The 15310-nt window shown below is 32.7% G+C and overlaps 1 protein-coding gene across 3 annotated transcripts; it reads left to right on the top strand.

Moving 5' to 3' along the window:
* Nucleotide 1: 1 nt before the first annotated feature.
* Nucleotides 2–15171, top strand: Actn (alpha actinin). Of its 3 annotated transcripts, none has more exons than XM_088240976.1 (18): nt 2–497; nt 814–1048; nt 3407–3492; nt 4083–4175; nt 5291–5394; nt 5477–5603; nt 6222–6369; nt 7363–7513; nt 7832–8017; nt 9193–9319; nt 9431–9526; nt 10383–10571; nt 10998–11125; nt 11563–11741; nt 12371–12493; nt 12738–12844; nt 13406–13560; nt 14328–15171. In XM_088240976.1, the coding sequence occupies exons 1-18, from the start codon at nt 354–356 to the stop codon at nt 14329–14331; spliced, it is 2382 nt and encodes a 793-aa protein (XP_088097102.1). In that variant the 5' UTR covers nt 2–353; the 3' UTR covers nt 14332–15171. The 3 variants fall into 3 exon arrangements, with proteins under 3 accessions (XP_088097102.1, XP_088097101.1, XP_088097103.1); XM_088240975.1 differs by lacking the exon at nt 3407–3492 and adding an exon at nt 2632–2717; XM_088240977.1 differs by lacking the exon at nt 14328–15171 and having other exon boundaries at nt 13406–13640.
* Nucleotides 15172–15310: the final 139 nt, after the last annotated feature.

Here is a 15310-nt window from a genome sequence, read left to right as displayed (position 1 = left end):
TATAGTGATGAGAGCAACATTCTGCAGTACATTAGCATCGTTCCTACCATGGAGATATGAAGAAAAAAGGAACATGGCCTATAAAGAGGCCCTAGGCTTGGTAATGCCCTGTCTGCCTCAGTCAGCCCGAACAGTCAGTTCAATGCAATCACTCAGTTCCAGCATGTAGTAACAATCGCGTGACATAATTGAATTCATTATTTAATCGCCATGTAATAACACGCATTAAACAGCAACCTCGTGTCTTATGTCAATCTCTAACTGGAGTAAGAGCTCCAAACCCTCAGCAACCTGATTCCTACATTCTTAACAAGTTAATAGTATTATTGTTGATTTTAAAAACTAATGTAGAAATGTGTATTGCAGGAGTTAAGCTCGTCTCCATTGGCGCAGAGGAGATTGTGGATGGGAACCTAAAGATGACCCTCGGCATGATATGGACCATCATTCTCAGGTTCGCCATCCAAGACATCTCCGTTGAAGAAATGACAGCTAAGGTATTATCATAACTAACATATATAATTTGTCACTTGACATGTATAGCAAGCTAGTATTCTAACCGATTCAGTTCAATTATGTATTTTCTACTATTTTTTAATAATCCATGTTGATGTTTGAAGTTCTTAAAATATTACCTCTTATTTTTATTACTTATTTAATCAGTAGCCAGTCCATATTTGTCATTATTATTTTAGTAAGCACTTGTCACAGTTCATTACGTCATTGTTCGCGATATATTGAACGCAGTGAACGTGTTAAGGAATCATTTTTTAATTGTTTGGACGAGGCTGACATTTTTTTTCTAATTTACAGGAGGGCTTGTTGCTGTGGTGCCAGCGCAAGACTGCCCCTTACAAGAACGTCAACGTGCAGAACTTCCACCTGTCCTTCAAGGATGGTCTGGCCTTCTGCGCTCTCATCCATCGCCACAGGCCCGACCTCATCGACTACTCCAAACTCTCCAAGGACAATCCTCTGGAGAACCTCAACACCGCCTTCGATGTCGCTGAGAAATACCTGGACATCCCCAGAATGTTGGATCCCGACGGTTTGTTTCTTTATTATGTTTTATTTCTTCAATTCCAGAACACCATTTATGAGTATGAAATGAAACATAGATAATTAAAACAGCAAATATTACTTGTGACTTCGAATCAATTGTATTTATATAATACTTAATGCTCATAAAACAAACTGGATGGTATTCCTCTCACAACAAATTCCAATTTTTTTGAGGAGGAACATAAATGTGATCCTTCTAATTATTTCTGTATTATCCCTAAATAATAAAATGGACAGTTAAATTATTGAAATTTTCTTCTCCGAAAACATGTTTTATATAGAATTACAAAAAATCCAAACTTTCTTCGGAGTGGAAAGTGTAATAGTTAATATTATGTCAATGGTTAGAAAATACAAATTAAACTTTTATATTTGTTTTTTATTGAGGTTTTTGTAATATCAAATAATGAGTAGTTTTGAGAAGTAACGATTTATGTTTTCAATCACTGTTTTAAAGAAGTCAATTAGGATTTTTGTTGTTAAAACTATTATCCATAAAAACATTGTGAATGTTTACATGAAAATATAATAGTCATATAATGTTCGTCACATTCTACATGTATGTGAGTGGTAATGAGCGAGCTTAACCATGAGATCAAAGAAGTTTAGATTCTGGCAGAGATACAATCTTTAAATAGAGTCATACTCAAAGTGGAACTCAGCTCAAAATGCTCTTTCTTACATCATACTATGTAGAACAAAATATTTGGAAACAAAAATAACTATCAACAATATTCAGACAAGGACTGGGTTTCACCCCCGGGGGAGTTATTATGATTAACAGAGATGGAGAACATTTATGAAATGTCTGCCAACATTTGTACAGGCTCAAAATATTGTTGATAAAACCGACTGGTCTCATCAATAAAGGCTTTAGCTCCTTAACTTCACAAAAAACAACACATGGAAGAATTGAAGAAATAGAGATGTTCAAACATAGGAATAATGGTAAATGTGACACAGTGTGTAAATTGGCTACTTAAACCAGCCGATGACTGGTCATAAGCCCTCTTAATGCCTAGACTTTCATATTCCCTTATCATAAATGTTCTCCACCTCTGTTAAAATATGTTAAAAACAACTACATGTTCCATTTGAATTAATCTTTTTTTATGTGTCTTCACTTAGCTGTTACATATTTATATTTAGAGGCAGTAAATTGTTAATGTCTACTATACCTAATTGCTTTTTAATATTCTGAGATAAATTTCTTATCAATGAAATGTTAATTACCTATGCAAGCAATAAACTCTTTCTACTTAGTATCAGTGAACATACTCTTTTAAGGCTTATATCAATATTTATTTAGGTTGGTGATAATGTTTTCTGCCTACATTCTATTATTTACTATCGGTTCAATGAATTTTTCAGTAAACTTAAAAATATAGTGCTGTTTCCTATCTAATCGTAATCGACCATACTTATGAATTGAACTGAATAAGGAATACTTTAAATTAATAACCCTATCAATTATTTGGGTACCTGTAAAATATTTTCACAAATAAATAGTATTCATTTATATGTATTAGCATATTAATATAAAACAAAAATGTTTAATGTCCTTTACAGATTTGATTAACACACCCAAGCCAGATGAGCGCGCTATTATGACATACGTGTCATGTTACTATCACGCTTTCCAGGGTGCCCAGCAGGTGAAAATTACATGCCAATCATGTGATTCTCGTGTGGAACACATCTCAATATTATTTTAGCATGATTTGATGTTGTTTTTTTTTACCCCTGCAGCTCCAATTTGACATTTGCAGTCCTGTTAATCTATCATTAAGGTCGCAGCAATAAAATGTATTTTCTTGTATGATTCCTTGTGATTAATCTTAATTGTTTTCATGCTTTAATACCTTTAACAAGTATCTGTACCAGCTTGCTACTTTGTCCATTTCAAGTGAATTTCTTAACTCATTTTGAATTATTTTTTTACAGGAAAATTGTTTTATGAAAACTGTGTTTAAATATACTCTATTTTTACTGTTTTGTAATAACATTGTCCTGTTTTTTTGTTTTATTTATTCAAACTGATATAACCTGAAGTCAAAATGATATTCGATCAAAAAATATTTTTGTTCTATTTGTACTTTTTTCTGGTGCTGTCTGTTTTATCTTAAGATTATTAAGAATAATTCGTACAATTTTTTGTTTTGTTTTAGTTTTGATTTTATTGACTTTCTCCTCATACAACAGCTTCTAAGTAATTTCCTCTTCTGTGGATGAGTTTCCAAATAACATTTTGACTCCAGTGTGATGTTTTTTTTTACAATGTTGGAAATTGTAATATTTGATTTGATAGCATGCTAATTGTTTGATTGGACTTGCTTTCTAACAGACCTTCAGAATACAGCCATGCCAGATGAGAGGGCTGTCATGACATATGTCTCCTCGTATTACCACTGCTTTTCTGGTGCACAAAAGGTTTGTTACCAGTTACCACCAATCATAATGCTTAACATACCTAACTATGTTTACCTAATATCAGATTAACAATTTCATAAATTAAAATTTTAAGGATATACAGGTAGTCTGTTTTAGAAGCTAAAACTATGATCTGTGAATTTACACAGTAAACCTCTTCCAGTAAAAAGTATTTTTTTTTGCATGAACATGCAAAATATAATTTTTTATATACCCACAAACTTACTAATAGGATTTTTTTCATCTCATTTTATTGTTTTCTTTTTATGTTTCTAAAGATTTTCAGAGAAAAATCTTCAATTAAAAATACTTTTAAAAGTAGTATGCGCAATATTTATTATTGTAAAATATTAATCTAACAATTTAATAGTTTAATCTAGGAAAATTGCTCGTAAACAGAGAGGGCAAAAATAGTAAAAATTATTGGTTTCTTTTTTCTGTGTTGCAATGATCACTTTTTATATGAATTAATTTATTTGTAATAAATTAATTTTATTTAAATTTAACGCTTCTTGGTTACCTTTGAAGACTATATCAATTGATTGTTGGTCCATTAATAATAAATAAATATATTTTTGATATTTTTTTAGGCCGAGACTGCTGCCAACCGTATTTGCAAAGTTCTCAAAGTCAACCAGGAGAATGAGCGCCTCATGGAGGAGTATGAACGCCTTGCCAGTGATGTAAGTATTATTATTGTAATTTTATGTTTTGTATACATTTCAAAATGTAGCATAAAAATCATCATCCATCAATGTTTTGAGATTGTAAAATGTAAATTTTAAATAAGGTAATAAATTATTTAAGTATTTTTTTAAGGGTTTTACCGTTTTTGATGGTTTGCCAAAAAACAAATATGCACGCCTACTTATTTGCTTAGTACAAAATAAAAAAATTTGGACAAAAATACTTGAATCTCTTTAAATTTATAAAAAAAAGTTTTTTTTAACTATGTTGACTATGTCTTTCTCAATATAAATAAATTTACCTCATTAGTTAATAATTTTATTATTTTTATTTGTTTATTTTTGCATACATACAGGGTGTTCTTTAAACCGTGTCGCATCCGAAACCACGATGTTCAGTATGAGCATGAAGACATATTGGCACATTAAAATAAATTTTTAGAACAAAAAATTTTTTCAAAAATAACATATTTAAAAAAACAAATGGTTGCTTACTTCTGCAGGGGATAAGGGGGGAGGGGGGAGTCTGAAATACCGTCAACCGCTCTGTGGCGCCCCCCTCGCTTCTCCCCTGCAGAAGTATGCAACCATTTGTTTTTTAAATATTTTCTTTTAAAAATTTTTGTTTGTTTAAAATATTTTTTAAAATATGCCAATATGTCTTCTTACCCATACTGATCATCGTTGTTTCGGGTGTGACAGAGTTTAAAGAACATCCTGTATATTTACATAGAATTTTAATGACAAAAATACATTAAAAAAAAATACTTATTGGAAAAAATGCCTACAAAGACCTAGCGTCTGAGCGTGGGCCATTCCTTTTTGAATTATTAATTAGTTTATAGCATATAAATATGGTATGACATGACCATGAAAGGAAAAGAAAAGAAAAGAAAATCGGACTGGCACCTGAAGCCTAAGTCTGATCATCTTACCTCCATGTAACAGAAATTATGAAGATACGCTGCGGTTGGTGTACCAATGCAGTGCCCTATGAACCATTAGGTTCAGAAAGGAAATGATGATGGATGATGAATAATCTATTGGGATTTTAAATTGGAAGTTTAAAAAAACCTTTTTAACTTCTAATTTTTAAAATGTTTAAATTTCAGTTGCTGGAATGGATCCGTCGTACAATGCCATGGCTGGGGAGCCGACAGACTGACAACTCTCTCGCTGGGTGTCAGAAGAAATTGGAAGACTACCGTACATACAGGTACACTTTACTCTAACTCTGAATGCTTCGGCTAAAATAATAAATTATGCAGACATAGCAAATGAACATGTAATATTTGCAGACGTAAGCACAAGCCACCACGCGTAGAACAGAAGGCCAAGTTGGAAACCAACTTCAACACCCTTCAGACCAAGCTCAGGTTGAGCAACCGCCCCGCCTACATGCCAACGGAAGGAAAGATGGTTTCGGTAAGTTTACATTTCACATTTATATAAAAGCAATACGAAGATACCAAAATTGAACTTCATAAGAAACAAAAACAAAGTGATTCTTCATATGCACCAGTAAGACCGTCTGTTAATATTTAAATATTATTTTAATTCTTCTATTACAAAAAAAAACAATTAGGTTTGCATATGAAGAACACCTAAAATCATAAATATGTCATTATTTTCTGTAGTTAGAATTCGTGTGGTTAGACTGTCAACTTTTTTTCTATATATATATATAGTATAGACCTATGTGGTCTGTTCTTCAGAGGGTTTCTCCCCCTGTGCGGTGGATTCCCAGCTGTCCTTGAATCCTGGAATGTCGTCCACGAGGACGAGTCCCATAAGCCGATTATGTAGCACAATATAAGGGGGTCTGGTGATGTCCATGCTTTGGATATGACCGTACCAGTCCCTCCTTCGCTGTCCACTCCGTCTTATGATGTCCCCAGCCTCACTTGTCTCTTATTCTTGTGTTACAACTTTTTTTCATCTACTAAATAAGGAGAGAAAAGTCACCCACTTGATTTGTTAGGTAAAAATACTGTTTTTGTTAGTATTTTCATAAATTGTTGCTTCATTTACGAATTTTTACAGGATATTTCGGGAGCATGGAAGGGTCTGGAGATTTCCGAGAAGGCCTTTGAGGAGTGGCTCCTGAGTGAAATGATGAGGCTTGAGCGTCTCGAGCATCTCGCCCAGAAGTTCAAGCACAAGGCGGACATCCACGAAGACTGGACCAGAGGTAACCTCAATTCATTATTCCATTTTTTTTTTTGCCAAACACAAGAGCTAGACTCTTTTTTGGCAAGTTCAACCTTAAGTGTTTCATTTTTCTACTGAATGTATTGTTTATTTATGCTAAAAATAAAGGTTTTTTTTAAAAAAAAAAAAAAAAATCTTTTTTTACTACATCTGACTTACAAGCTCAAATATTTTTATTGATTTACAAGCTATCTCATTCGCTATCCCAACTTTACTTTAGCCAAATAACATTGTAGGTTTTAGAACTGTCCACACTTTTTTAGGATATCAAACCACCAGATATCGCATAAACTATGTTTGTTAAATCATTTCAAAACATTGTTTTTTTTTTAATAAATGTGCTGCACTAATTAAATATTTATTGAGCGAAATTCTCACATTTTTAGCGAGTCTTCACTTCATAATATCCTTTAATTTTATAAATTTATTATTGGAAATAACAATTGGACGTAGTTATACAGAAAGCAGCCAGCCATAGAAAAGTGAAACTGAGATAATAGCCATTTTGTGAAAAGAGTGAATTATAAAATCTACACAATAGTTTGAATGTTTTTGACTTTAACAAACGATTAACAATGAATACATACATATTTTTTAAATATATTACAAACAAGAATTTTATTGTGTATTTGACCAGTTTATAAGATTTTTAAAGTACCGTAAGATTTTTCTAGTTTTGTCGGTGTTTTCTGCAAATAGAGAAATGCCGTTTTTGTGATCGACACCTTATTTCGGAGGTGATTAATACAGTTTTTTTTTATATAAAAGCGGTCTGGCTGTTTTTAGCAGAACATAGAATCGACCTTACTGCACCCGATAACATCAATATCTAATTTTTCCGAAATTGTGGACTGGCTGCTTTCTGCATAATTACGTTCAATTGACCTCCATTGCAATAGTTTGAGGTCAAGTAAGAGATCTGTGACACTTTGTTTTGTTTTGTAATGTACTGTGATGGTTTTTTTTATTATAGGAAAGGAAGACATGCTTCAGTCACAGGACTTCCGCCAATGTCGCCTGAATGAAGTCAAGGCCCTGAAGAAGAAGCACGAGGCCTTTGAATCTGACCTTGCCGCTCACCAAGACCGTGTTGAACAGATCGCCGCCATCGCACAAGAGCTCAAGTAAATATATTATTATATCTCTGTCGAAATTGATCAACTCAAATTTTGTGAAAACTCAATATTGGGGAGTAACTATTTATTTATCTATCAATGAACTGAGCAATGGATTAATACCTTTACGCTTTCAAAAATATTTATGTTTTTAAAAAATGGTGAAGTCACAAACATGAGTCAACAATATTTTAATTATGTTAAAATCAATATAGACATTATATCTCAGCACTTATTTATAGCAATAGTACATAGACAAAATATTTTGGCTTCTATATTATTTGAAATATTTTGTCAGTTTAATTAATCCTGACTGTTGGATTCCAGCACCCTGGAGTACCACGACTCTGGCAGTGTGAACGCTCGCTGCAAGAGGATCTGCGACCAGTGGGACCGCCTCGGGGCATTGACGCAGCGTCGCCGCACGGCGCTGGATGAGGCGGAGCGCATTCTGGAGACCATCGATGTGTTGCACTTGGAGTTCGCCAAGCGTGCCGCTCCCTTCAACAACTGGTCAGTGGGCTTTTAATTCATATCGTCACCCTAACTTGTAAACCTCGTAATTCAAAAACTGGTTAGAAATGATATTTTGGCATTTTCTATTAGGACTTTTATATTTTTTAAAAAAAACTTCATTAGTGAAGTAAAAACTGTTTTTACTCTCCCCCAAACAAAATTATGTTTGGGACCCATGAGTTTTACAAGTTAGGCCAATGATGTACTATGTTTACTATTGGTGACAACATACGGTCTTGAAGCCATGTCACTCACTGCCAGGAGTGTCCACAAAATGAAGTGCATTCAGCGGTTTATGGAAAAACATATGTTAGGTGTTTTCTTAAGAGACCGAATAAGAAATGAGGGAATTAGACGCCGTATAAAGGTTACCGATATTGCAGAAAGAGTGGGAAGACAAAAATGGAGGCACAAAAAGTTGATAGGTGGACCCACGGAATACTGAATTGGAGACCATAAAATAAAAGGAAGGTGGGGAGACCACAGAGGAAGGAGATGGACTGATGACATTGTTGAACTTGGAGGACATGGGTGGAAGCAATGTGCTCAGGGCAGAGAGACAAGAAAAAAAATTGAAGAGGCCTATATCCAGCAGTGGAGAGAAACGGGCAGATTTGAAGAACAAGAAGATACTATCAGAACATTTTTCTCACATTTTGCATTAAAGCTCATTTGAACTAATTTCTTATGGAGCTAATGAAGCATTTGAATACATTTACATTATTACTTTGTTTGTCACTACAATACTATTGAATAGTATAATACAATATCATTAAGTGTATTCTGTTAATGCTAAATAATGTTTTACTAACAAGAAGTAGCTATCCATTTTACTTTAAAATAGCACAATGTCCTTGATTTATTTCTTTTACTGTAACAACTATCTGAAAATATTTATATTTTTATATCGATGATTAGTTTAGCTGTCTATGTCTATAAATGTAATGTTGGTCTGTAATATTTTAAGAAATTTTACGAGTAAATCTTCAAAGCTATAGTGTTTAATAAGTGAATATGGTATGCCACATAAATACGATACTATCACATCCGCTAATACATAGCTGCCTGGTCTTCTAGCAATAGCAATAATAAAAAAACAAACCATCACGCTGTTTCCCAATAATAATAAAGTCAACAAAGATGATCAAATAATAAATTCTTATTTACTCCAGGTTGGATGGAACCCGCGAAGATCTTGTGGACATGTTCATCGTTCACACTATGGAGGAAATTACTGGCCTTATGGACGCACACTCTCGCTTCAAGGCCACCCTCGGAGAGGCTGATAAGGAATACCAGGTCTGTACTACTTAGGTTGTTATTTTATACACATGCAAATTGTGTTACCACAGATTTTGGTTTACATTTTTTTTGTTTAAAAATATTGTTTTGAATTATATTTGTTCGCAGTCCATTGTTGGCCTCGTTCGTGAAGTTGAGAGCATCGTCAAACAACACCAGATTCCCGGAGGACTTGAAAATCCCTACACCACACTTACTGCTCATGTAAGTTATCTACGATCTTTTAACACCAAGTTAAAGCCAGTCTATAATGATAATGAAAAAATGAGCATTAAAAGTTTAATTCATCAAATTTTCCAATAATTACTGAAATTCATAAACAGTTTCAACACTTTGATAGTTTTGACACCTTTGACAGCAACACTGACGTGAAAAATTTTAATAGCAGAATATTTATATAAAATTGGAGACAAATTTAAAAATGGCATGATGATTACACTAACCAGACAAGACATAACATGATTTGAACTTATAATATGTTTATTAAACCCCGGAAGGCTATTAAAATTATGAATAAATAAAAAGAATAAAAAAAGTTTTATAAATTTGTGCTCATCAATATGTTTAGACTTTATTTTTATTAAAAATACTATCTTTCACTCTTTTTAAATGATTTTTTTGGAAAATCGCATTTTTAAATTTATTAATTTTTTCAATTAATATGGTAGGGGTGGGGGTTTGTGAAAGGGATGATGAAGAAATTAAAAATTGACTCCATTTTAAAATTATAATAGATTTTTTTTCATAGTCAATAATGAGTTTTTGAAAAAAATATATTAGGTATTTTTTTAACATTTTATCATGAGGAATGTTCCTCTGAAACACTTGTATTTAAAAAAAATACATGAAAAATTTCTTGCCATTTCTTCATATTCATCATTACAAGGACAAAACCAGAAGATAAAACAAAGAAATAGGTTATATTATAGTTTTTTTTTTGACAAATCCGAAGTGTGGATATTTTACAAATAATTAATAATAAATAACATCTTCATTTTATCCCTAAAATCTTTTAGTAGTCAGTAATAAACTAAAAGTTTTACTCTTTATTTCTCTTTAGGACCTAACAAAGAAGTGGTCTGACGTAAGACAGTTGGTACCGCAACGTGATGGAACCCTCGCACAAGAACTCCGCAAGCAACAGAACAATGAGATGCTGAGACGCCAGTTTGCTGAGAAGGCCAACGCTGTTGGACCCTGGATCGAGAGGCAGATGGATGCTGTTACTGCCATCGGAATGGGACTCCAGGTAATGATATATATTTTTTTAAAATCAATGGTTTAAAAACCAGAGGAAATGCGGATTATTTTGTATTGGTCCAAATTCAGCTGAAATTATGTAATCACTCATTTAAAAAGACATATACCTGAGAAGGAAGTTGAGCTGACTTCAGAGGAAACAAGGCAGTTGACTGCAGATCTCAGACCTTCAGAATATGGGGCTAATCACCATGCCTTTGCTTTGAACCGACATCTCTCAAACCGGGCCAAACTGTGTTTAGATAGAGAAGCTTAGAGACAATTTCTAGATTCAGAAATTTTGTGGAAATCAAACTACTGCATTAATTTTAGTTTACCAGTAATTTACTCAATTGATAAGATTTGTATTGATCGTCACTGTGCATAAAAAAAATGCCTTTCCATTTTCTTAATTGTAATTTATTTCAAAATGCAGGGATCCCTTGAAGACCAACTTCACCGACTGAAGGAGTATGAACAGGGAGTGTACGCATACAAGCCACACATTGAGGAGCTGGAAAAGATTCATCAAGCTGTACAAGAAGGCATGATCTTCGAGAATAGGTACACTTTGTACTTTGTTACATTAAATTTGACTTTAACTTTTTCCTTATGCATAAACAGCTTTGATTTAGAGTTATATCAACCGGCTTCAAGGTTACTACTGCATCATCAAGACTTATACTATTAAAAATTACACGAGTCATTAATTATGTATATTACAAAATATTCAAAGAAAAGGAAAGTTAAAGAGAGAAAGTATAAGTGGGTATATTTTCAAAAGAGGACTTGAAGTTAAATTGGATTATTTAGTCAAAACATGTTGCAATATAATTAGTGACATATTATGTCTACTATTATGACAAGATATCAACCTCGAAACTGGTGGATCTACTACTTTTTAAAGTGGTTTATATAAATTTAAAAACAAAAAAGTAAAAATGTCATGGCACAATGTGAAAATGATTTTGTTTTTAAAAATATACACATCTTTGTTTCAGGTATTCCCAATACACAATGGAGACTCTCCGTGTTGGCTGGGAACAGCTCCTCACCTCCATCAATAGGAATATTAATGAAGTGGAGAACCAGATCCTCACCAGAGACAGTAAGGGCATCACACAGGAACAGCTCACAGAGTTCAGGGCCTCATTCAACCATTTCGACAAGAACCGCACCGGTAAAGAAAAAATCATAATACCTACTTTTAAATTTTACAAATTTGATTTGACTTTTTTTGTTTTCGTTGCCTTGTTTCGCTTCCCATTATGTATAAGAAAATTTAGTGTTCCTCGTGAGGAAGCCGTAGCTTCTAAAGTCTCCTATTACAAGGAAAAATTTGCTCATTACATTGCCTTGACACCTTTTTTCAGAAAAAATGTTATCCAGAGGTGCATAATATGTACTTCATTGGATTGAGAAAAAGAGAGCAGTGAATTCTTTATTGACTGGATTCTGACCCCCTATAGCAGACCAAACAATAAAAATGCAATAAAAAATTTAATAAAAACATTGCTTATACATGTTTAACTAAATCCCTTGATAACCATTCATTCTAGAACCAATATCCACAGGAACTTCTTTTCTCCAAGTGACCAAACCACTTGACTGCATGTTTGAGTGTTTATGACAACCACAAGAAAAAATAAAACTTTACCCCCTATCCACTACTCAACCCCCCCTATCGAATAATAATAAGCAGACATAGAATGATGATGATGATGATGATGATTATGATGATATTGATGTGCTAGGAGTGAAAAGTGTTACCAAAAATATTTACATAACCAATTGCAATATTTTCTACAGGCCGCCTGACCCCAGAAGAATTCAAGTCTTGTCTCGTATCTCTGGGTTATGGAATTGGAAAAGATCGTCAAGGAGAGCTCGACTTCCAACGCATCCTCGTCGTAGTAGACCCCAACTCTACAGGTTCGTAATCATTCTATCACAAAAAAAATATAGTTTGGTAATAATTTTTTTTAGTTGATTGATTGATTTGGTGTTTATTTTGTAGAACTCCATATTTAAACTTATAATTAGAAATCAAACACTGATTTGAGTCTACTGAACACTTTATTTTATTTTTACAAATATAAACATATAAAAATAAAAACTTCGTGACAATTGTTTCAAATTTTTTTTTTTTTAATTTTATGTAATTCTCTTTCATTAGGTTATGTACACTTCGATGCCTTCCTCGACTTCATGACTCGAGAATCCACTGACACAGATACCGCTGAACAGGTCATCGACAGCTTCAGGATCTTAGCTGGAGACAAGGTAAATTCTCAAATACTTTTAAATAGACAAATAATTCATGTTACATACCTAACAAAAGTTTATCTCCAGAAATTACTGGTCGATTTATGCGTGTAACACAATGAATAAGAAGTGTTACCGAATTGTTCCACTTGTTGCAAGCAGATTTTTTGCGCTATAATTTCAGTTACTATTTTTCAAAAAACACTTTTAAAACAGTTACTTTGAACCAGTGTGTATCTAATGCATAATACTGATAATTTTAAGGTTAATATTATTGGTTAATATTCAATTCATCACAATATAATTTGAATGAATCACAACTTGTCTATTTGTACCATTCCTGGAGGAAGATACAAATATGTGTTTTCTATGGTCTGATGTTGAAGTTACCTAGTTGTAGTAATTACCTCACAATATGTTTCTATACATTGATTTAAATTAGTTTTTTTGTTAAAAAATTGAATCAAACTCTCTAGCCAAACATGCAAACTCTTCGAGGCGGACAAATGTTTAATACAATATTTTATCGAGGGTTCCTGATTCTCACACAGTATACTTATGATTGTAATGTTTTTCCAGCCATACATCCTAGCTGAGGAACTACGCCGTGAACTTCCTCCCGACCAGGCTGAGTATTGCGTACAGAGGATGGCTCCCTACCGTGGACCTGGAGCAGTCCCCGGAGCTCTGGACTACATGGTCTTCAGTACTGCACTCTATGGAGAGAGCGATCTGTAAGGAACACACTGACTATTCATATAACAAATATTACTAACACCTTTGGAATTTATAAAATAAACATTTTAACAAGCGACACAAAGACTCTTTAATCTACTTAGTTTGATAGACTTCATCGTCAGATTTGAATGGTTTTTAAGAAGTTTAAACTTTATATGGACTGTAAAATTGATTTTTTATTTATTTATGGACTCATTTAGTCCATTTACATTTTATTTTCTCATAATATACATGTACAATTGAAATAAAATAACAAAAAAAATTATAGCTCATACAAAATTAAAAAATAGCAGCTTTGAGACAGGATTGATTTTTATTAGTATTTTTAAATAAGAGGCAGTCAGCTATGAGCTGATATGTTTAATTTGTAACTATTACTTGAGGCAGACCATCTCACGCATCCACAGATTTTCCATTGATAAAACATTTAGCTCGATCGAAGTTGAACTTCTTTGGCTTCTCTAATTTCATAAAATGTCCTCTCCATTGCATATAATAGTCATACATAATTTTGTACATTTCAATAAGATCTCCTCTACCTCTGTTCTATTATCATTTTAAAAAGCAAACTAGCCTTAGGAAAGAAAATGGGCCGCTATATTGCTAAAATAAAAATAGAAAAACCCAAAATCACTTGAGCGACCAAAACTACAAACTCCTGTATTTTAGCATTGCTTCAAGATTTCCCCCAAGACCCTGTAAACCTGTCTACTGAATATCTGTAAAAATATACATGTATTAACATGGTAGTTTTTTTTTCCAGTTAAACATCAGTCAATTTTATAAGGAAGAGAATATCCACGCTGGGGTAACATGAACAGCCGCCATCTACCGAGATACGGAAGAATTACTTCTTAACGGAGATATCAAATATCACTCACTTTATAATATATTGTTTATTTTACTAGAAACTGATAGCTAAAATTGTGCAATCAACGAGCCAAAAACTATATACAAAACACAATTTTAACAAATGAGCAGCGATATCCTGAATACTTTTATTTATTTTATATATAAATTTTATTTTTACTTATGAGAATTTATTTGATGAAATCGAAGACATCGTTTGGCACATTTTAATAGCTGTTAATGTGTTGTCATTATTTATTTGAATTTTATGTCAACTTACAAATAATATATACAATGCCACCTATGCAATTCTTTTATTGGTCAATTTATCACTTACGCGATTATGTATTACATCAGTCAATTTACTGTGTATAATAAAAACATATACATATCTTTCTCAGCCATGATTGTCTAATGATTGTTTGGAACCTATTTATATAATATTGTACAGTTTTTAATATTACGTCACAATTCTCAATAAGTAAGATTTTACTAAGATTATTTTATCTATATTTATTAAGCTTTATTTCAGTCATTCATACATGTTTGAATTCATCTATTTGTGGTTTATATGCGCGAATCTGGTTTGAATGGGTAGGTAAACAAAATGCATTCATTTTTACTAGAAACTCGCTTGACTGTTTTGTGTATGCTGTAATTAATCAAGATTTCTAATTAGCTATAAGAATTAATGTGCCCAAATCGTATACTAATCCAATGTACAGTGATGAAATAAATCTTATGTATAAACTAAGAAATAATTGCGTTTCTATTTTTTATTTAACCCTTTTTGCTACTGCATAGTCATAATGCTTTCTGTGTTTGCATGATATGTTAAAAACACCATAAACTAAAATACACTTGATATTTGAAATTTTACTTGCAAATTATATCATG

Source organism: Micrasema longulum, unplaced genomic scaffold (assembly GCF_059751315.1).
Source record: "Micrasema longulum isolate JH-2025_06_02 unplaced genomic scaffold, ASM5975131v1 h1tg002673l, whole genome shotgun sequence".
Taxonomy (NCBI): Eukaryota; Metazoa; Arthropoda; class Insecta; order Trichoptera; family Brachycentridae; genus Micrasema; species Micrasema longulum.
Note: the sequence above shows the minus strand (reverse complement) of the source record. Positions and strands in the feature narration are given on the sequence as shown.

Coding starts and splice junctions, on each gene's coding strand:
- Actn (XM_088240976.1), top strand. CDS start 354: ATGTGTATTGCAGGAGTTAAGCTCGTCTCCATTGGCGCAGAGGAGATT. Junction 7,514..7,831: donor GCCATCGCACAAGAGCTCAA/GTAAATATATTA, acceptor GTTGGATTCCAG/CACCCTGGAGTACCACGACT. Junction 8,018..9,192: donor GCCGCTCCCTTCAACAACTG/GTCAGTGGGCTT, acceptor TATTTACTCCAG/GTTGGATGGAACCCGCGAAG.